General features: G+C 49.7%; 1 protein-coding gene and 1 long non-coding RNA gene across 2 annotated transcripts in view; one reads left to right on the top strand and one right to left on the bottom strand.

Moving 5' to 3' along the window:
- The window catches only part of LOC141582027 (uncharacterized), a 177,244-nt gene that overhangs the window by 17,581 nt on the left and 137,950 nt on the right, over positions 1-21,713 (bottom strand). The gene's annotated exons all lie outside the window — the stretch shown is intronic.
- OLIG1 (oligodendrocyte transcription factor 1) lies at positions 14,389-16,624 on the top strand. Its single transcript, XM_010338394.3, has one exon. The coding sequence runs from the start codon at positions 14,506-14,508 to the stop codon at positions 15,310-15,312; it is 807 nt and encodes a 268-aa protein (XP_010336696.2). The 5' UTR covers positions 14,389-14,505; the 3' UTR covers positions 15,313-16,624.

The raw sequence follows: 21,713 nt of genomic DNA, 5'->3' as shown, positions 1-21,713 counted from the left end.
GCAGCCATGGCGTAGCCTCAGCATCAGGGATATTTGCAACATCCACATGGCTTCCAGAACAAGAGACCAGCAAGGGTGAGAACAGGGAGCGGCGTGGGAAATGGGTGGGCTCAGAGGCCTGCCCAGGAGTTCTTGGCCAGGGTGGAGAACCCCTCTGCAGTACCATGCTGGGGGAGGCCAGGGAAGGAGGCTGAGTGTGAACATCCGAAAAGCCTACAGAGTGGGTATAATGTGGGCTGTCGCCAACTCACGATGCCTCCCTTTCTCTGGGTAGTAGTCAGCATCTATTATTAATGTAATAATACAGAGAGAACTCATTCACCAGAAGTCCTCTTAGAAAAAGCACTGCTTTCGACTGGAAGCGAACAATGAGTTGCAAGAGTATCATTCTCTTAATGCTAAGATGCTAAGTTAAAAATACATCTTAAGATGCCAAGTTAAAAATGCATCTTTGGAAAAGGGTGAGTTCTGCTAGCTAGAGAACAGGGGGATGGGGCTGGCAGCTGGGGCCGGGATTGCGCTGAATGCATATATGCAATAATCAGGGAGGAGCCAGAGCAACTGGAAAGGCAAAAGGGTAGAAAGAGAGCAAAACTTAACACGGGTACTGGATGCTGGAGAAGAGGAGCAGTGAATGGCGAGTTGGGGTTGTCTGTTGAGTGTGTTGTTTACAGTACAAAGCTCCAGAGGTTCATGAAGGTATCCTGAACCCTCACTACTGCAGATAGGCTGAGAAGCGGCATAAAGGCAGGGCTGGGAGTGACAGAGAAAAGGTGTATCCCAAGAGCATCCCAGCAAGCCTGTCCTGCAGCAGCGATCCCCCCGTACCCCATAGGGTTCCACCAGCTCAGAGCAGGCAGCGCCTGGAACAGACAAAACCAAGAAGCGGCCAAGCGATGGGCAGCCCAGCCAGCTGGAGCCCAGCCCAGGGCAGGGGCACCAGGAAGCGCCTGTCCTTGGCAGAGGTACGGTTTTAATCCAGGCTAATACTGATTTCTGATACTCTCAGCACAGCCGAATTGGAGACCTGAAGAGTGACAGCCACCTCAGTTCTTCCCTTTGATAAAGGGCACGAATCCTGCTCTGTTGGCAAGAGTCTTTAACAATGCAGGCAAGTCCCTGGTCTGGGTAAAGCAAAGAAAAACTTGCCCTCAACACTCTGCTGAATTTAACATCCACCACTCAAACTGAGAAGAATCACGGGAGTTAATAATGGTGTTATTGCTCTTCTTAAATGTTATTAATAGTGATATAACACTTCCTGTCTCCTCATTTGGAGACAAGCAGCTGCCGTGCGCCAGGATAATGAAGGTCATAATAGGGGAGGAAGGAGCATGAAATTGACTCTGACCTTCGTCTCCATGCAATGTGGGAAGTAGAGCCAACTGCCACAGCTGCAGCGCTTTCCCTCCCATCAGGGGGGAGTTGATGGGAGGCCAAGCCCACCCTGGGGAGATTCTAGAATATTCTAGCACCATGAGGCTGGACTGCATCCCAACCTGGCAAGAAAACTCTAGTGTCAAGGGATCATCATTCTGCAAACTTCCCGGGAAGGCTTTTCTGATCCAAGAACTGTGGTTGTTCAATCCTGCGCACGTTAACATGTACGAGCACTGAGGCAAGAGGCACAGCGTGAGAGACTCAGAGAACAATTCTTTCCTGTCTGTCTTAGCCTGGGCTCTGCATCGAGTGTTACTGGGCTGGCCTCAGCTTCCTCATCTGCAAAACAGTTGTCTGCACAGCCCCATAGGGATTCCGTAAGGCTAAAATGAGACAACAGATGTAAAAGTGGTTTGCAAAAAATAAGTGTGAGGCTGTTCCTCTGCAGGGAAAATCTCCATCTCAGCTGGTTAGAGGTGGCCCAGACCTCTGCTGCAGAGCATGCACCCACAAACCTGGACTTCAAAGCAGCCTCTTTTGCTGAGCTCGCTCTGCCCCTGCCCAGCACCTGTTGGGCAATCTCAGGTTGCAACATTTCTGAAAACACGTTCTGACTGATTGACGGACCAGAGGAAGGCAATGCTTCAGTGTCTCAATCCTTCTAGAAACTGCTGTTAAAAACAGAAGACTGCAGGGAGGGTACAGATCACAGTGGCTGTGGCTGGGGAATTTTCCCTGTTTTACCCCTCCGTTCCCCCCCACCTCCTCGCTTGTCCTTCCCTCCTGTTCCCATTCTCTATTCCACACATAGTGGTCTGTCCATCGCCTCATGACTCTGCCTCTCTGCCTGTCCCTTTCTCAACCCCCTAACCCACCCATCACTTCTGCTTATCAACCCCCCACCCAAGACACTTCAGCCGCCGGCAACCTCTCCTTCATCCAACCCTCAAAAGTAAAGCCTTGCTGTCCTCTAAACCGTGGTCCTCAGACCAAAGCATCAGTACCACCTGGACACTTTATCAACATGAAGAACCTTGAGCTCCACCCTGACCCACTGACCAGACCCCAGACTTTGCATTTTAATAAGATCTACCAGTGCATATGTGTGCTCAGGTCTGCAGCAGCTCCGACGACCTCCCCCAACTCTAACACACAGGCTTCACCCCTCGTCCATACCAGTGTTTGGCCCTTCTTGGTAACCTTTTATGGCTAGGCAGACGTTCATCTAGGCATCCTTCATATCCCCAGATTATAAATGATTAGAAGGCAGGGAGGCCACACTTTCTCCAAGGGCCTGGAACAGGGCTCTGCACCATAGCAGATGACTGATCAAAGTCCCCTGAATGGGTCAGGGGACTCTGACCAATCAATCTAGATTCTTCCTCTTCACTCATTCATCCAAATCTTTATTAAGCAGCTACTCAGGGACCAGCCCTGTCCAAGCACTGGGGATCCAGCTGAGAACAGGCCTTTCATGGAAGCCTCTAGCGCAAAAGGGACAGCCACATACAAACAAGTAGGCAAGTCGGTGCCGAGGTTGCTTTAGTGGCTGCTGAGTGCCAGAAGAAAATAAAGCAGGGAGGAGTGGCCACAGAGTAACTGACTGGGGAGGAGGGGGGGGCACTGGCTTGGGTGGTCTGAGAAGGTCTCTTTGGGGGGCTCACATTTTCACTAAGACCTCAACATTGAAAAAGCCTGGGTGGAGGCTTCAGACAGAAGGAACAGTTGGAGCCAAGATCAGACAGAAGAATGGGCTTGGCCCATGTTTCCGGCACATGGCTTCTTCACCCTGCCCTATTCCACGTCATCACGCACCTGCCTCATGTCATCCATCCACTCCCTCTCCCAGGGGAAGGACCAATCTGAGGTCTCAGTCTCCTCTCACAATGTCCCCCTCACCAGTGTGCAGCTGTCCTGAGCTATAGGGCATCCGCCCCTGGTCGTTTCCTCATCATTGTCTCCAAAGCCGACTTTGCTCTTTCTTTAAGCATGGTTGAGCACTCCATCAAATACTCATGTGCCTAAGTGACATGGATATGGAAAGAAGGTTTCTTGTAAAATTCGAATTCAGTCTCATGATCCCCGATGGGACCTGCTGAGGTCATCTTGGCCCTCGCTACTCACTACTTCAAATGTGGTCCTCTGATTGGCATCAGCTTCACCTGGGAGCTTATTAAAAATACCCCAGGTGTAGTGTTGTGCACCAATGATCCCACACTATTCAGGAGGCTGAGGCAGGACGATCACTTGAGCCTAAGAGTTTGAGGCTATGAACATACCTATGAATAGCCATGGCACTCCCACCTGGGCAACATAGCAAGACTCCATCTCCAAAAGAGAAAAAAGGAAAGAAAAACAGAATCTTTGCCCCCATTCAAACCCACTGAATGAGAATCTGCACTTGAACAAGACCCTCAAGTAATCTAACTTAGAGCAAAGTTCTGCCTTAAGACTCCAGGTCCCCAGAAATCACCAAACTACACAGAACAGTGAACATGATGGTGAGCCAGACACCCATCGGATCCTTGCTTTTAAAATCCCTTGTGAAGGAATGTAAAGGACCTCTTCAAGGAGAACACAAACCACTGCTCAACGAAATAAGAGAGGACACAAACAGATGGAGAAACATTCCATGCTCACAGTTAGGAAAAATCAGTATCGTGAAAATGACCATACTGCCCAAAGTAATTTACAGATTCAATGCTATCCCCATCAAGCTACCAATGACCTTCTTCACAGAACTGGAAAAAAACACCTTAAACTTCATATGGAACCAAAAGAGAGCCCGCATAGCCAAGTCAATTCTAAGCAAAAAGAACTAAGCTGGAGGCATCACGCTACCTGACTTCAAACTATACTACAAGGCTACAGTAATCAAAACAGTATGGTACTGGTACCGAAACAGAGATATAGACCAATGGAATAGAACAGAGGCCTTGGAGGCAACACCACACATCTACAACCATCTGATCTTTGACAAACCTGACAAAAACAAGCAATAGGGAAAGGAGTCCCTGTTTAATAAATGCTGTTGGGAAAACTGGCTAGCCATGTGCAGAAAGCAGAAACTGGACCCCTTCCTGACACCTTATGCTAAAATTAACTTCAGATGGATTAAAGACTTAAACATAAGACCTAACACCATAAAAACCCTAGAAGAAAACCTAGGCAAAACCATTCAGGACATAGGCGTAGGCAAGGACTTCATGACCAAAACGCCAAAAGCATTGGCAACAAAAGCCAAAATAGACAAATGGGACCTAATCAAACTCCACAGCTTCTGCACAGCAAAAGAAACAGTCATTAGAGTGAGTCAGCAGCCAACAGAATGGGAAAAAATTGTGGCAATCTACCCATCTGACAAAGGGCTGATATCCAGAATCTACAAAGAACTAAAACAGATTTACAAGAAAAAAACAAATAAGCCCGTTCAAAAGTGGGCGAAGGATATGAACAGACACTTTACAAAAGAAGACATAGATGAGGCCAACAAACATATGAAAAAATGCTCATCATCACTGGTCATTAGAGAAATGCAAATCAAAACTACATTGAGATACCACTTCACACCAGTTAGAATGGCAATCATTAAAAAGTGTGGAGACAACAGATGCTGGAGAGGATGTGGAGAAATAGGAACACTTTTACACTGTTGGTGGGAGTGTAAATTAGTTCAACCATTGTGGAAGACAGTGTAGCGATTCCTCAAGGACCTAGAAATAGAGATTCCATTTGACCCAGCAATCCCATTACTGTATATATATCCAAAGGATTATGAATCGTTCTACTATAAGGACACATGCACATGTATGTTCACTGCAGCACTGTTTACAATAGCAAAGACCTGGAACCAACCCAAATGTCCATCAATAATAGACTGGACAGGGAAAATGTGGCACATATACACCATGGAATACTATGCAGCCATAAAAAACAATGAGTTCGTATCCTTTGTAGGGACATGGATGAATCTGGAAACCATCATTCTCAGCAAACTGACACAAGAACAAAAAATCAAACACTACATGTTCTCACTCATAGGCAGGTGTTGAACAATGAGAATACATGGACACAGGGAGGGGAGCATCACACACTGGGGTTTGTCACGGGAAATAGGGGAGGGACAGCAGGGGGTGGGGAGTTAGGGAGAGATAGCATGGGGAGAAATGCCAGATACAGGTGATGGGGAAGAAGACAGCAAATCACACTGCCATGTGTGTACCTATGCAACAATCTTGTATGTTCTTCACATGTACCCCAAAACCTAAAATGCAATAAAAAAAAATCCCTTGTGAGTTAAATGTCACTATGAGCTTCCTTTACAGATAAATTAAGTCAGGCATACAGAGGATAAGTCACTCCCCCAAGCTCATAAACTTGGAAATGGCAGGGCTAAAGGGCTCACTGCAGACCTGTGCTCTAAGACATAGGAGAAGTGAGGCTCAGAGGCTGTATCTGTTTTCCATGGCTGACATCAACAAAGTACCACAGACTGGGTGGTTTAACAACGGAAACATCCTGCCTCCCAGTTCTGGAGGCTGGGAGTCCAAGATCAAGGCATCGGCAGGGTAAGTTCCTCTGAGGCTGCAACGGAGGATCTGCTCCACGCCCTCCTCAGCGTTTGGGGGTTGCTGGCGATCTTTGAGCTTCCTTGACTTGCAGAGTCTGATCTCAGTGTCACCCTAATCTCTGCCTTCATCTTGACATGGAGTTCTCCCCGTGCGCGTGTCTGTGTTCAAATTCTCCCTTTGATAAGGACACCCGTCATGTTGCATCAGAAGCCTACCCTATTGACTTCATCTTAACTAATCACCTCTGCAACAAGGCTTGGTAAGATGATCATGACAGCTAACACTGTCCTCACGTTCTCGTTGCCTTACAGATATCACCACACTCAATCACCACCCTCCTAGGAGATAAATTCCATTTTCATTCTTGTTTTGCAGATAAAGGAAACTGAGGGACTGACAAATAAGCATCTTCTCCCAAGTCACACAGTTCATAAGTGAGGCAACCAGGACTCCAACCCAGTTAGTCTAGCCTCAAAGCTGGCGTGACAGCTCTCTCTCCAAGGGTGTCTAGGATCTCACTGAGCTCCCATCACTACAATTTCTTTAGCAAGCCATTGCTGGATTTTGGCTTAGTGTCTCCAGGACAGCATCCCTGAAACAAGGTCATATGAGTGGAACATCCTGGGTATTCAGCGAGCCCAGGGACAGATGGGGCGGAAACCATATGACCTGGATGCAGAGAAGGCATGCACTTACACAAACAGAACTGGGACACTGCTTTAGTCTGAATGGAAACCAGAAATGAAGTAAGGGGCAGGGCTGAGTTGGAGACCTGAGGGTCTCACCACAGAGCCCGCACTCAAATATGTGGGAGGAGTCAGCCTCAGAGGTTATATTAGCTCTGGTATCTGGCATTTCGCAAGTACTCAATAAACATTAGCTACTGTTATCATTTTACTGAGACATTGCTAGGTGCCAGGCTCTGGATGGGACATCTCCCTTATATTTGTTTCTTTTCCTTCTCTCCCTCTCTATCTCTCCCTTTAGACAGGGTCTCACTCTGTTGCCCAGGCTGGAGTGCAGTGGTGTGATCATGGCTCACTGCATTCTTAACCTCCCAGGCTCCAGCAATCCTCCCACCCCAGCCTCACAAGTAGCTGGGACAACAGGTGCGCGCCACCATGCCCAGCTGATTTTTGTATTTTTCCTATAGATGGGTTTTTGCCATGTTGCCCAGACTGGTCTCGAACCCCTGACCTCAAGCAATTCACCCACCTCGGCTTCTCAAAGTGCTAGGATTACAGGCATGAGCCACCGCACCTGGCCATCTCTTACATTTCCTTCTCAACTTTACAACAACCTTAGGAGAGAAATACTATTGTCTCTGCTTTAGAAATGAGGAAACTGAGGCTCCGATGAGTAGAGCTGTTCTCATCCCCAATCCAGGGATCAGGACTCTTCTTTGTATGATATAAATAGGCCATGCCTTTGAGTAAAGGAAAAGAAAAGCCTTAGAATATTGCGGGGGAGAAGCTTTGCATGTTTAACTCGGATAGTCCTCACCACCGAGTTAATATTTCCAGGTCAGAGCGCCTCCGAGAGAAAAAGGCGGCGGCCTCGGAGGTCCGGTTTCCTTAACTGCTCCCTGGGAAGTCTTCACACTGCCTTTCTTTTTCCCCTGGTGGTCTAATCTGGAGTCAGATCCAGCCGCCAGCTCTTACAGACGGGGAAGGACGGGGAGCCAACGGGAAAACAACAGGTGAGCTTGTGAACAGTTCCCTTCTGTGCCTCGGGCAGGGTGTCTGCCCTGGTGACTGTGGGGCCGCGCTGACTTCCAGAACCTTCTGCTTCTGCAGGTGTTTTAGGAACTTGGCCTCAGCGCTTCAGTGACCCATATTTTATTACCTTTCAGGTTTCTATAATTCATCATTCACTCCTTTCTGAAAAACCTAGAATGAAAAAGTTTAGCAGCTCAGCGCCCCGGCCTCTCTCCGTTCTCTCCCCAAACACATCGGCCTGTTTGTTCCCTTTTCATCCCCGCTCTTCCTGTTGCATTCTGCCGGTTCAATGGGGAAGGAGTGAAACCGGATGGCTGGACCCAGTGCGGGGAAATGACTTCAGAGCCACCTTTGTTTCCCTCATTCCTTTGAGCGCACTTGGCCCTGTGTCTCTATGAAAGGGCTTGTTTGAACCATTTGGAACATCCAGCAAGGCAGAGATGCTGTAGCCAGAACCGCTCAAATCTTTTCAGGCTGCCTGAGACTCTGGGTTAAACTGCCAAATTTTTACAACAAAACTAACCATGACATTGGACATTATGTTATAAATTAGCCACAGCCTTCCAAGCAAATTGTCTCTTTTTATTGTGTCAGTGTAAGCCTTGGAAGCATTGGCTTCAGCTACTACCTTCAGGGAGGCTCAGGGGATATTTTTGTTCTGCCCCAAACCAGCCCTTCAGAGAGCAAGTTGCACAGGCTCATAGCCGTATCTTCATCACAGTTATTCTTCTCACACTCCCTCCGAGGACCTCTGTCATGCTCCCTTTCTCTGCCTCGAACCCACCAACCTGCTTTCAAGTTTTGATGTGGCAGAAACTATCTCTGAACATCTATAAAGCAAACGATGCACTTCTCTTTTAGACTGCATTTCACAATACTTATGTGAAACTTCTTAAAAAATAGTTGTTTTCACATAAACAGTAAGAGATATTAAAATGCATGTTAATGAGCCCTAGCAGTGGGTAGAATTTTACTGTTTGGTGCTCACAGAAGCAGTGAAAATTTCCACGTCTGTTAGGTCACCCTAAGTGTGTATGTGTTGTGTGGGGAGAGCGGGCATGCCCATCTGTTTGAGCTATGTCACCAAAAGCTGTATGAAGATTTTTCATTAGGCAGAGAGTGGTAGCTCACGCCTGTAATCCCAGCACTTTGGGAGGCCAAGGCAGGCAGATCACTTGAGGTCAGGAGTTTGAGACCAACCTGGCCAACAGGGTGAAACCTTGTCTGTACTAAAAATACAAAAAATTAGCTGGGTGTGGTGGCGCACACCTGTAATCCCAGCTACTTAGAAGGCTGAGGCACAAGAATCGTTTGAACCTGGGAGGTGGAGGTTGAGTGAGCTGAGATCGCATCACTGCACTCCAGCCTGCGTGACAGAGTGAGACTGTCTCAGGAAAAAAAAAGATTTTATATTAAAAGGAACCCTCCAAAATACACAGACGATAATTTCTTTCCTATTTTTTTCTCTTAACTTTTACACACACACACAAACGTCACGGGACAAATTTAGGCTCAGAAATAACCTTAAGTAGCAAACTTCATTAGGCCAAAATTACATCTATTAAAAATAAAATAAAGCTTCTTATACTATTTGCAAGACACAAACCATGGCATTCGATAATCTTGAGTGTTGTCATCAGAACCAAGAACACTTTATGACTGCCTGTGTCCTTCCACACTGTGAATCAAGCCAACCGTGACAACCATATTGCATTCACACAACACGTAAGTAACAAATCAACATTGCGTCCGTTTACAACAACTTGTTCAACTTGTATTCTCTGTCAAAAGCAAACAAAATTCATCTTCTTTCACATTTTCCCAGCAGGAATCTTTATTTAACCTGAACTGTTTCTAAGTGTGACTTCGACTCTGGCCAGCTGGTCCCAGATGAGATGGGATCAAGTGTCCCTAAGGAGTTCCTCCCTGTCCAGAACAACTACCAGGTGATCCATCTCCTCCTTCACATTTTCTCTATTACTACTCTCCTCTATCCAGAAGGCGGAAATCTAGAACAAAGCTAAGGGCTGCTCTCTCTGCAGCTCCTTCCCTGACCTTCATGTTCCAGGAAGAGTTATATTTGAATGGGATAGGGGACACGATATAGGAAAACATTGGACAAGCCTGCCATTTTTCCTAGAGACTGTGTGAATATCAACACCGACTGGGTAATTTAAACTTTCCAAAGAATACTGACCTTCTTAGAAGTAAGCAGCACTTTAAAAAAGTGAATTTCGGCTGGGCGCGGTGGCTCAAGCCTGTAATCCCAGCACTTTGGGAGGCCGAGGCGGGTGGATCACAAGGTCGAGAGATCGAGACCATCCTGGTCAACATAGTGAAACCCCGTCTCTACTAAAAATACAAAAATTAGCTGGGCATGGTGGCGTGTGCCTGTAATCCCAGCTACTCAGGAGGCTGAGGCAGGAGAATTGCCTGAACCCAGGAGGCGGAGGTTGCGGTGAGCCGAGATCGCGCCATTGCACTCCAGCCTGGGTAACAAGAGCGAAACTCTGTCTCAAAAAAAAAAAAAAAGTGAATTTCATTATTCCATTAGAGGTCTAAGCTCTAGCCAGTTAAGCAGCACATTTTAGCAGCTAACTGCTTGCACTGAGCTGGCCTTCTGCAAGAGGACAGTTTCACACAGGATAGCAGGGGCCTTTGCAGCAGTACAGCCCATCTCTGTTCTCACAGAGGAGAGGGATGGTGGTACATCCAAAACACGGTCACACATCACCGAGGCTCTGAGGCTTCAGTGTCTGCCATTTCCAAGGTCCAAGCTTTTTGACCCAAAGCAAGAGTAGGTGGCAGGGATGGGGGAATGGGCAGGAGACACTAGGTTTCCACGCAAGGAAAAGCAAATCTGATGCGCACACCTCGGCAGAGTGAAAGAAATCACCAACACACACACAAGTCCCTCTAGGCAAAGACAAGAGCGGTTGTTATGGTGGACACAAGTTGCTCCCCAAGCATGTCCTCAATGTGGGAGGCCGCAGCAGCTGCCTCCCCTTGAGACAGTCCCCAGGGACTGTGCCAGCGGCCACAGTAACTGGCCCTTGCCAGCTGTCACACTTTGCATGCCGCTGCTTGAGCCCAGCACAAGGGACTGTCCAAGTCGCCAGCTCCAACCAGCCCCAAATCCCGTGCCCAGGCTAGAGCTCGATGGCCACCCAGAACCCTCTTCTGGATCCCTCTACCAAGAGACTGAAACACACAGCATGTCCAGTTGATAGTATCCTTGGCTGAGGGAGACAGAAGTTTTCCAAGAAAGAGGAGATGATGTGAAACTTAGGGCTAAAGAAAACCCTCAGGGACACCCACAGGAAAGAGGGGTGCTTCTGGGGGCAAAAGCAGCATGTGTGTCTCCATCGCTTTGATTCCTGGGTGCCCCTTCCTGTGGGTGGGAAACGGGGAGGGTACAAGTTAGGCAACTCTGGCCAAGCCTTTAGATTTTGTCTCCCCCATTCACTTCCTCTTCCTGATGGCAGGGTAAGGCCCTAGGGGCCCCACCTCGGCTGTGGGCAGAGGAGGAAGCTGGAGGGGGAGGTCACTAGGGCCTGCCCCAATCTGGCACCTCAGCTACAGAATAGAAGGTCCTGACAGTGAGAATGACCACTGCCAAAGAGGCTAGAGCAGGGTTTATGGTGGCAGGATTCTGGGGATACTCTCTTGGGGAACATGGCTGGAACCCACCAACTCATCGATATTGGCATAGTCTAGGCTGGCCCCTCCATCCATCCCTACACCCAGTCCCCAACCCGCCCCATCACACCCCTCTCTTGGGCTTCCTGGAAGTCTGGTTCTGCTGAAGGGAATTCAGGAAGCCAGTCCTTGATGGGGCAGCTCTGTCTGACCTGTCTGAAGGCACCTGTCTGAAACTGCCTTCCGGGAGCCTGTTTTATCATGAGCAGCAAGAGATCAAGAAGGCCCAGCTCGGCCGGGCGCGGTGGCTCAAGCCTGTAATCCCAGCACTTTGGGAGGCCGAGGCGGGTGGATCACGAGGTCAAGAGATCGAGACCATCCTGGTCAACATGGTGAAACCCCGTCTCTACTAATGGTGCAAAAAATTAGCTGGGCATGGTGGCGCGTGCCTGTAATCCCAGCTACTCCGGAGGCTGAGGCAGGAGAATTGCCTGAACCCAGGAGGCGGAGGTTGCGGTGAGCCGAGATCGCGCCATTGCACTCCAGCCTGGGTAACAAGAGCGAAACTCCATCTCAAAAAAAAAAAAAAAAAAAAAAGAAGGCCCAGCTCACAGGGGTCCCATGAGAACCAAGTGTAAAAGTGTCTGTAAAAATGATTTGAAAGCAAGCTGTTTTAACAGAAGGCAAAATGACTGTGAGGTGTTAGACTTAATTGCTTGAAACTTTCAAGGCTATTCTCTTGGTCTCTCTCTTTCGTTCCTGCTTAGTTTGGTTTCTGCTTAAGAACTGGTCTCCTTCCTGCCAAGGCTTTCCTCTCTCTCCTAAAGTGGGGCCCCCAGCACCATGTCAGGCCAGACTCCTCTGAGAGGCAGGGGGTCCTGCTGGGTTCCTTCCCTCTCTATAAAACTGTTAGGCAAATGCTTGGGTTAGAGCATTGTCAGGAGTTTGTGCATTTAAGGGATGAGCCTCTGAGCCAGGCGTCCCCAAACTACGGCCCACGGGCCGCATGCAGCCCCCTGAGGCCATTTATCCGGCCCCCCGCCGCACTTCAGGAAGGGGCACCTCTTTCATCGGTGGTCAGTGAGAGGAACACAGTATGTGGCGGCCCTCCAACGGTCTGAAGGACAGTGAACTGGCCCCCTGTGTAAAAAGTTTGGGGACGCCTGCTTAGTCTGAGCTAATGGAGATTTCAGGCCATCCTTGGAGATGTCCAGGACACACAGTAAGTGTCAAGCACTGTGCTAGGCTTTGGGAGGATACAGAAATGAAGGGGTGGTCCCTACCCTAAAACAACCAGAGCCGAATGCAGAGATGGCATCCACAGAACACAGTCTAGGCCATGAAGAAATGCTATCAATTGCTTGCCAAGAATTAAGAGAGGAGGAAGAGGAGAAATCACCAAGACTTCCAGAAGAAAGCAAAGTTGGAGCTGAACCTGAGGCATGGGCAGGATGCTACAGGCAGAGCTGGGGGTCAGAAACAGAGATCAGAGTGAATGCATGTGGCAAATAATGGTGGAAGAAAACCAGAGCAAAGCAGCCCTGAAACCAGCAAGCACAGCCAAGGGCTCCTAGAGCAGAGATCAGCCCCGCTGGTGGAAATGGACAGGCCCTTCAACTGCATCTCTCTTTTCACACCAAAGAGCCCCAGGGTGAAGGAGGTTCATTTTCCTTCTGTCGCACTGCAGCTCAGCACTGTCCTGTAGAATTTTCTGTGAAGATGGAAATGTTCTCTATCTGGCTGTTCAGTAGACAGCCACTAGCACCTGTGAGGACTATGAACTTGCAGCAATGCTAGTGCAACTGGAGAACTCAGTTTTAACTTAATTTTATTTTCATTCATTTGCATTTAAATAGGCATATTGGATGGTAGAGGTTTAGATGCCAAACGACCCTCTTCCCCAGGACATTGACAAGTTGTAGTAGTAGGCATTGGTGCTGGGGGAAGAAAATGTCCATAGCCACCAAGTAATGCCATTTTATTTGGCCAAGAAAATGATTCATTTCCACCTTCAATCAATAGGACTATGTGGGTGTTTTGCTTTGGTTCTAATAAGAGGTCAATTTCTGACTGACTTTTGCTTAAGCAAGAGTCAAGTTGCTGATAGATCACCCCCTTTGAGGAGGAGACAAACCCAACCCAAAGGCTCCTTTGTCCCTAAAGACCTTTCAATCAGAGGGATGGGGAAGGATGTTGGGAGTGGCAGGGAGGAACCATCTTAATGCTACTTGTCATTTAGTCCAGAAATTTAGCGATCTGAACCTGCAGGAAATCATGTATTTTAAGGAAAGAAAAGCAGCATAATTCACAACAGCCAAAAGCACCCCAAATGGCCATCCACGAATGAATGGATAAACAAAATGTGGTATATCCATATACTGGAATATTATTCAGCCTTGAAAAGGAAGAAATTTCTGATACATGCTACAACATGAATAAATCTTGAAGACAGTAGGCTAAATGAAAGAAGTCAGTCACTAAAAGACAAGTGCTGTATGATTCTACTTACATGAGGGACCTAGAGTAGAAGAAATTCCTGGAGACAGAACAGAAGGGTGAATTCCAGGAGCTGAGGGAGGGAAAGTGGGGGGGGGGGGAGTTTCATGGGTGGAGTTTCAGGGTTGCAAGTTGAAAAGAGTTCTGGAGATTGGTTGCACAATAATGTGAATTTAATTTAAATCAATTTAATGTGCACACAAACGTATATAACATTACTGAACAGTAGTCTAAAAATAAAATTGTAAATTTTATGTTAAGAATATTAGATCACAGTTAAAAAAAAAAAAAAAAGTATGGGGAAGGTTGTTTTGAAGTAGACAGTTGCTGGAGGAACCAGTCCTCCTGGAACAGCCGCGCTGCTGGAAAAGGCGCCCTTACTCCGCCTCGGGGCCCTGTCCCGCGCCGCCGGCACGGGCGCTCACAATAACCTCCTAGAGCGGTGCCAGCCGCACCTCCGCGCGGCCCCGGCGCCAGCAGCCAATGAACACGCGGCTGCGCCCGGCCTCACGCCTCCATTGGCTGCGCCCCGTCGCCCGCGGCCCCGCAGGTTCCCAAGCGGGGTTTAAAGGGGTCGGGCGCGGGCCAGGGCCCCGCCATCGGCTCCCCGCGCGCAGGTCCGCGGGGAGGGGCGGCTTGCCGACCTGCCCACCCCGGGGCGTTCCTGAAGGGCGTCCTCGGCCGCCCCCACCGCCTCCCAGATGTACTATGCGGTTTCCCAGGCGCGCGTGAACGCGGCCCCCGGGACCATGCTGCGGCCACAGCGGCCCGGAGACTTGCAGCTCGGGGCCTCCCTCTACGAACTGGTGGGCTACAGGCAGCCGCCCTCCTCCTCCTCCTCCTCCTCCTCCTCCTCTTCCTCCTCCTCCACGACGGCCCCCCTCCTCCCCAAGGCTGCGCGCGAGAAGCCGGAGGTGCCGGCCGAACCTTCAGGCACCGGGCCCGGGTCCGGCGCGCACGCGGGCGGCAGCGCCCGGCCGGACGCCAAGGAGGAGCAGCAGCAGCAGTTGCGGCGCAAGATCAACAGCCGCGAGCGGAAGCGCATGCAGGACCTGAACCTGGCCATGGACGCGCTGCGCGAGGTCATCTTGCCCTACTCCGCGGCGCACTGCCAGGGCGCGCCCGGCCGCAAGCTCTCCAAGATCGCCACGCTGCTGCTCGCCCGCAACTACATCCTGCTGCTGGGCAGCTCGCTGCAGGAGCTGCGCCGCGCGCTGGGCGAGGGCGCCGGGCCCGCCGCGCCGCGCCTGCTGCTGGCCGGGCTGCCCCTGCTCGCCGCAGCTCCCGGCTCCGTGCTGCTGGCGCCCGGCGCTGTAGGACCCCCCGACGCGCTGCGCCCCGCCAAGTACCTGTCGCTGGCGCTGGACGAACCGCCGTGCGGCCAGTTCGCGCTCCCCGGCGGCGGCGCGGGCGGCCCGGGCCTCTGCACCTGCGCCGTCTGCAAGTTTCCGCACCTGGTCCCGGCCAGCCTGGGCCTGGCCGCCGTGCAGGCGCAGTTCTCCAAGTGAGGGCCTGCCCGGGCCTGGGGCGTGACCTCGGCCCGGCCTCCCGCCGCTCAGCTTCTCCGCGCCCCTGCGCCCTGCGTCGGGGAGAGCGAGGCCGAGCAAGGAGAGCATTTCGAACCTTCTAGTCCAGAGGAAGGGACTGTCAGGCACCCACTTCCCCGCCCCCACCCCTGGGAAGCTAAAGTGACCGGAGCGGATGTTCTTTGGCGCGTCGGGGCTGTTTGGGGTTCTGGGTCGGTTCTAGCGGCTTTGGGCAGAAAGCGTTCACTCTCACCTAGCACAACTCTCTCCGAGTGCCTGGAGTTTCGCGCTTCGCGGGGCCCATGTAGAATTTAGGGCGCCGTGCGGTGGTTGGCGCGGCCCGGGTGCGGCGAGAAGCCACCCCCGAGCGCGACCTCCCCGGACCTGAGCACCCTGGCTCCCAGGCAGAAGGGCTGCGCTCTAGCGGCGGCGGGGGCGGAGGGGTGGTTCTTTTCCTTCTCCCCCGCCAGAGGCCACAGGCGCCCTAGTTCTCACCGGCCAGGTCCTATCAAAAGAGGCCGCCGGACCTCAAGACGCAGAGAAAGACCAGTTAGGCGACGCGGACGGTCTGGGACGTGGCCGACGGACAAACCCTCGGCGGCGGGTGGGGGCAAGGACAAGCTGGGACGGGGGTCCGCTTTTGTAAACCGGCTGTTTGGAGAGCTGTATCTGAGACTCGCGCAACAGGTATTTTGTAGCAGAGAGTATTCGCTCTTAAATCCTGGGGGCTTCTTAGAAAGGCAACTTAGAATTCACCTTTCGTCTCCCTCTCCCCAAAAGTAGCGTAACCAACATTTGAGCTTGCTTAAAAACGAAAACCAAACCGCCTTGCACGCAGTGTTCCTGAATTACTAAAATAGGTAACCAGGCGTTTCACAGTCGCCGTCCTGTCAAGACCGCTAATTAACGTTCTCATTAAAAGACGCGCAGGAGGACCGCGAACCCCGAAACGCCCGCGGCTCGGCTGATCCCAGCTGCGGTGGCCACGGCGGGAAGGCGCTTTCCGCGGTTCCTTAGCGGGCCGGGCCCTTGACCAGCGCGCCCCGCAGGTCTCCCTTCTGGCCGTCTTGCAGTTGAAGAGCTACATACGTGGTCGGTTTCGGTTTGTTACAGACGTTAACAAATTCCTTTACCCAAAGTTATGCTATGACCTTTCCACAGTTTGCTCTGATTTTCTCTGTTTAAAGTTTTGGTTGTTGGTAGCAGCTGAATTTAACTGGCACTTTATTTTACTTCTAACCTTGTTTCCTGGCGCTGTACAGAATCAATAAAACATTTAAAGCCTGATGTTTTACATTTTTCGTCTGATTTGTTTGGTAATAAAAAGGTTATTGTACCCTAGTGGATTTAGAACCTCGGGGTGAAGGTAGGTAGGTAAATGACTGGGATTCCACGTGGGAAAGGCAACTTAGAACTCGAGATTCACCTTTCCTCTCCCTTTCCGCACAAGTAGCATAACCAACATTTGAGCTTGCTTAAAAACAAAACTTAAACGTGACTTCCTGATTTGTAAAATAATCCAAGGAACAGGCAACTGTAGTTCAAGTTCAGGCATCCCTGGGAAATGTGAGGTTTGTAGGTGGGTCGGTGGGTGGGTGGGACAGAGAATGGGATGGAGAAGAGAGAGAGGCAATTCCAGGAATTCATTCTTTGCCAAGCTTCAGGCACAGGTCTCTTTTAACCACAACTTTGCCCCCTGGAAAATGGGTTAAGCAATACCTTTATCATAAAATTATAGCTCAACATCTTTCCAAGAAATCCATGTTTTCTGTATCCGTGGACAGAGGCTTAATACCACACAGGTATGAGCTTCCTGCTGCAGCACTCACCTACCTCCTATCATTTAAATTGGGTTGGAATTGTCTCCTGCACTGATGACATTGAATGTCACTCAATTCTCCTAAGAGGTGAAGAACGCTTTTTTGTCTGTTTGGTGCTGTTAAGAAGAATTTGGGAGGCTGACCTGCTCACATGCAATATTAAAACACTACATCATTATTAATGAAATCCAACCACTGTTTAATGTAGGGGAGTAGTGGAGAACTAGTGTCCTCTTTAACTTGAGGAAAATGAAAGCAAACCCAGAGATGATTTACTCAATTTTATCCATGTTGGCTTATCTGAGGCATATATATGTTTAGAGAAAATGAGTACTCACTTTAAAGGTGGGGGAAGGAGGTGGGAGAGGCTGGAGGGATGGCATTGCCAGGCTACCAGGCTGTGTCTATTTCCTTAAGGAGAAGTCAGGAGATGGCATGGCAGAAGGTACTCTATGCACCAACTCATTCCAAAAGAGGATTTCTCAGGCTTCCTAGACTCTGCCGCCAGCAAAGTCACCAGCTTTTATAAAAGTAGCTTTGAATCGTGACCTTCTATTTATTCAGTGCCTGTCTTTGCTTACTTTATATCTTGGCAAGGGGCAGGGGGGAAAAGTGAAAGTCAATGAAATCAAAAGCAAACCAGGTTCTTCTTGAAACAAAAATACTTGTAAGACACTAGAAATAAATGATTTCTCCCACAGTCTCAACACCAGCACCTAGATGCCACTCTCAATCCAAACACCATCTTTAAAAGGAGCACGAAGCTACAGGGCAGAAAATGGGTCTGCCTGTCTTTACTTGTAAATGGGAAGAAGCCACCCATGCCTTACAGGAAAGGTAACACTATACGAGTGTGATTTTTTTTTAACTGAGAAAATTACAGCCTATTATGCTTTTCAGAAGGGCCACAGGCTATACAAAAATTTAAGCTGTTTCAGGTGCCATCAAAATACTTATCTGCCTGCATGTAGCGTGTTTTTGGCATTGTGCCAAGCAAGATTTACAGACATGCTCTATATAAGGTGTTTATATCCTAAAAAATAGCACCAGCAGGCACTGAAGAGTCCTGCAGGAGGAAACGGATAAAAGGTAATTAAATCCAGTGTCTGCAATGCAAAGTCAGACCGTTCAACCTCTGTCTATAGCAGGGCAGTGCATTCTGCATGCACAGGGTTGAAGCTTAGACATGTGTTCTAGAGCATGGAGCTGCTTTTAGAAATCTTCAGGGCTATGTCACACCAGCAAAGGAGCTCGCTAAACTGCCCACCTGACTTGATTTTAGCTGGCGTGGGCTTTGTGCAGAAGGAAACAAGTGTAAACCGGTCTTTGAAGGGGTTGGGACAGCTGGGAGGGTCTTGGTAAGGTTCCTGGAGAAAGACCTCAGAAGCCAGATGAGAAGGAACCCTTGGCTCACTGCCAAAAAAAAGTTCCCTGCCTCCAGCCAACCACTGAAGTGAGGTCCCAGCAATTAGAGTAAACAGAACCTAATGGGAAAATACACAAGGTCCTGAGAAATGATGTTGTTATATGTATTGGAGTCCAGGTGAGCAATCGGTAAACAGAGAGCAGATTAAATACACGATGGGATTTGCCTGGCCCTCAGTGATGGTCTATTTACAGGTGTTCTCTAAGGGAAACTGATGAAACCAGGCATAAAAATGTAATCTTGTGAAATATACAGCTTAGAGCAGGCATCCCCAAACTACGGGCCTGCGGGCGGCATGCGGCCCCCTGAGGCCATTTATCCGGCCCCCCCGCCACACTTCAGGAAGGGGCACCTCTTTCATTGGTGGTCAATGAGAGGAGCACAGTATGTGGCGGCCCTCCAACGGTCTGAGGGACAGTGAACTGGCCCCCTGTGTAAAAAGTTTGGGGACGCCTGGCTTAGAGGGTAGGTGGCTCCTTCAAGGAAGAGGCTCCTCTCCAATCATGGACAATATTTCCATTTACTAAAGTTCAGATAATGAACAACAGAGCTTCCATGCTGCCCTCTGCTTTAAGGTGTTTGGTCTTTGCTGAATGCCCAGGTATGCGGGTGAGGCTGTGTACAAGAGAGCCTCAGCCTGCTAGCCAGACCCCCCTGGGGCCTCCTGTGGCATTGAGGAACCCAGCCAGAAAAAAGGTGTAGCGGGGGTCTTTTACTTCTGCTATGGAAGGGTACCTGATGAACTTGCCAAGTGCAAGGTGATGGTTGGGAAGAGTCTCTCAATTGATGGTTTCGCTCCTGGGCATACAGAGCATTGACCGGGAAAGTATATTTCCCTCAGAAGGTATTTTCCTGCCTCCTCACTGCCCCACCCCTCTTCTGCACACATAATAAATATTCAGTAAGAAGATTATCACATTCACTGAAGTAGGCTCACCAAGCAATGGGGTGAAAAATGCCATGTTTTTTAAAAACGTGAATTCACTTTTATCCAGCAGAGTTTAGTTGTGGGGAAAGGTATTAGAAATACTGTTTCCGAGTAAGATCCGGTTAAAATGCCAAACTAGAGTAGCAAGATAGTCCTCAAAACCCACAAACAAACTAGTCTCGTTATTTATGGAGACATCAGAAAATCACTCTTAAAGCAGTTCCCATTCTGTCATTTTTAACTAAGCCCAGCAAAAAAGCTGGAATGCCTGGAAAGAAATCAAGCCACATTCTTTCTGCTCACTCGGGATTAGGAGCGCTCTGCAAACCTTCCCCCTTCCCTTCTGCCGCTGTTGACAGGCCAGGCAAGCTCTGAGCTCAGGACAAGCAGCTGAATATTCCAAGTCCTTACACTACAGGCTGTGCAACACTTGCTGGGAAGAGAAGGGCAGGGGAATGTCTCGACTGAAAGCAAAAAGAATGTGTTTCACATCCACGCTCAGCCTTCCATGGTGACCACAGAGGACAGAGCACACAGGTAGGCCACTACCTGGGACAAAGGTCCCAAATTGTATCTGAGTATCGCGAATGCTGTCAGGCAAGGGCACTTGCAAATTATCCATTCTGTCTTCTTTCTACTGCATAAGGACCAGGAGGGTCAGGAGCCACAATCAAAGCCACACAGGTGGCTGGATGTGGCGATGCCAGGGACTAGTGCCTGCTCTGGGGAAGCACAGGCTGCTTCCTTGGTCTGTCCTGGGGAGACAGGGAATGGGAATCCCAACAGGAGGTCCCCATCCAGAGCTGAGCGTGTTCTTCTGTCCCCTGGAAAATCTCAGTGCTCTGGTCTCTTCCAGCCTCTCTGCTCAGCCTGCTCTGCCAGTGGCATCCAGGACAGATAGGCTCAGGGCCAATCCCTTACTGGCTAACCAGGATGCCATTGAGTCACCTGAACTTTCCAGGCAGCCTCGTCCCCTAGCCCCAAGAGAGGCCCAGATTGGTGACTGGGAGTGGCAGAGGCAAGGCAACCCCTGTGAGAGATCCTTTGATGGTTACAGGTTTTTCATTAGGGTTTCAGAACGTGAGGACACAGATGGCTGACAGACAAGGGAAGCAGGGCGCGAGGGGAAAACGGCTTCTGAGGACACAGCTCCAGAGACTTTCTCCTCCGTGGCTGCCTTGCAGTGTTTTCAGGTGGACGCTGTATGTTCTGACCCTGCTGGAACGTCTGTCCACATCATCGGCATCTTTTTGCTGAGTGGTTTTTCATGGATACAGGTGATTCTCCAACAGGCCCCTCTGCAGTGGTGGCCTGGGGTAGGGGACAGGTACCCCTGACAGCAGGCTCTGCACCTTCAGCACCAGCCCAAGGTAACGGGGCCCAGGAAACAGGCTCCCAGCACTGGGATTCCATAGGGGCTGTTGCATCCCAGAAGCTTCTAAGTAATGTGGGTAACTCTTCAGAGAATGCCAAAGTCATACAACCAGGAGACTTCAAAATCACAAGAGCAGATGAGAAGACTCATCTGTGCGGTTAAAAAAAAAAAAAAAAAGAAAGAAAGAAAAGAAAGGCCAACTCACCTGGGGGCAAGCAAGTGGGAAAGAGAAACTACTCACTACAGAAACAGCAGAGCAGTACTGCTAGAACTAAATGGAGCTGGTGCTGATAAGAGCTCATTGTATTGTTGGGCACCAAGCAGGGGTGTAAGCATTTTACATGCATGACTTCATTGTGCAGGCACAAGCATCACCCCCATTTTACAGATGAGAAAACAGAAACAGAGACAGAAGAAGCTGAGGCCAGTTCAGGGAAATCATAGCAACCAGACACAGAAAGAAACTGGCTCTGTCTAGAAGAAAGGGAGTGCCCAAGGGTTGTCCTCTCTGTCATTGCTGTAATGTGAAGAGGCGCTATTTTCCTTCCTTCCCCTTTTGCTCCTGGGGCACGGCTGAAGCCCCTCACCTGTAGCGCAGTCCCCACCCCACATGTGGCTGCGGCTGCTTCTCTTCACTGCATGTCTGACCAGTGCGTGATCCAGGCGTCACCGTGCCGGCACTCCGTGGGGAGACTCCCTGCCCCTTTCTGAAGCCAAAACACCCTGAGACCACGGGGTCGCTCTTTTAGGTCATTTCACTTTTAGCTTTCCTTTTTTCTCAGTTTCACTTTTTCTTTCTTTTTTTCTTTTTTTTTTTTTCTGATTTTTATTTCC

The sequence above is a fragment of the Saimiri boliviensis genome, chromosome 18 (assembly GCF_048565385.1).
Source record: "Saimiri boliviensis isolate mSaiBol1 chromosome 18, mSaiBol1.pri, whole genome shotgun sequence".
Lineage (NCBI taxonomy): Eukaryota > Metazoa > Chordata > Mammalia > Primates > Cebidae > Saimiri > Saimiri boliviensis.
Note: the sequence above shows the minus strand (reverse complement) of the source record. Positions and strands in the feature narration are given on the sequence as shown.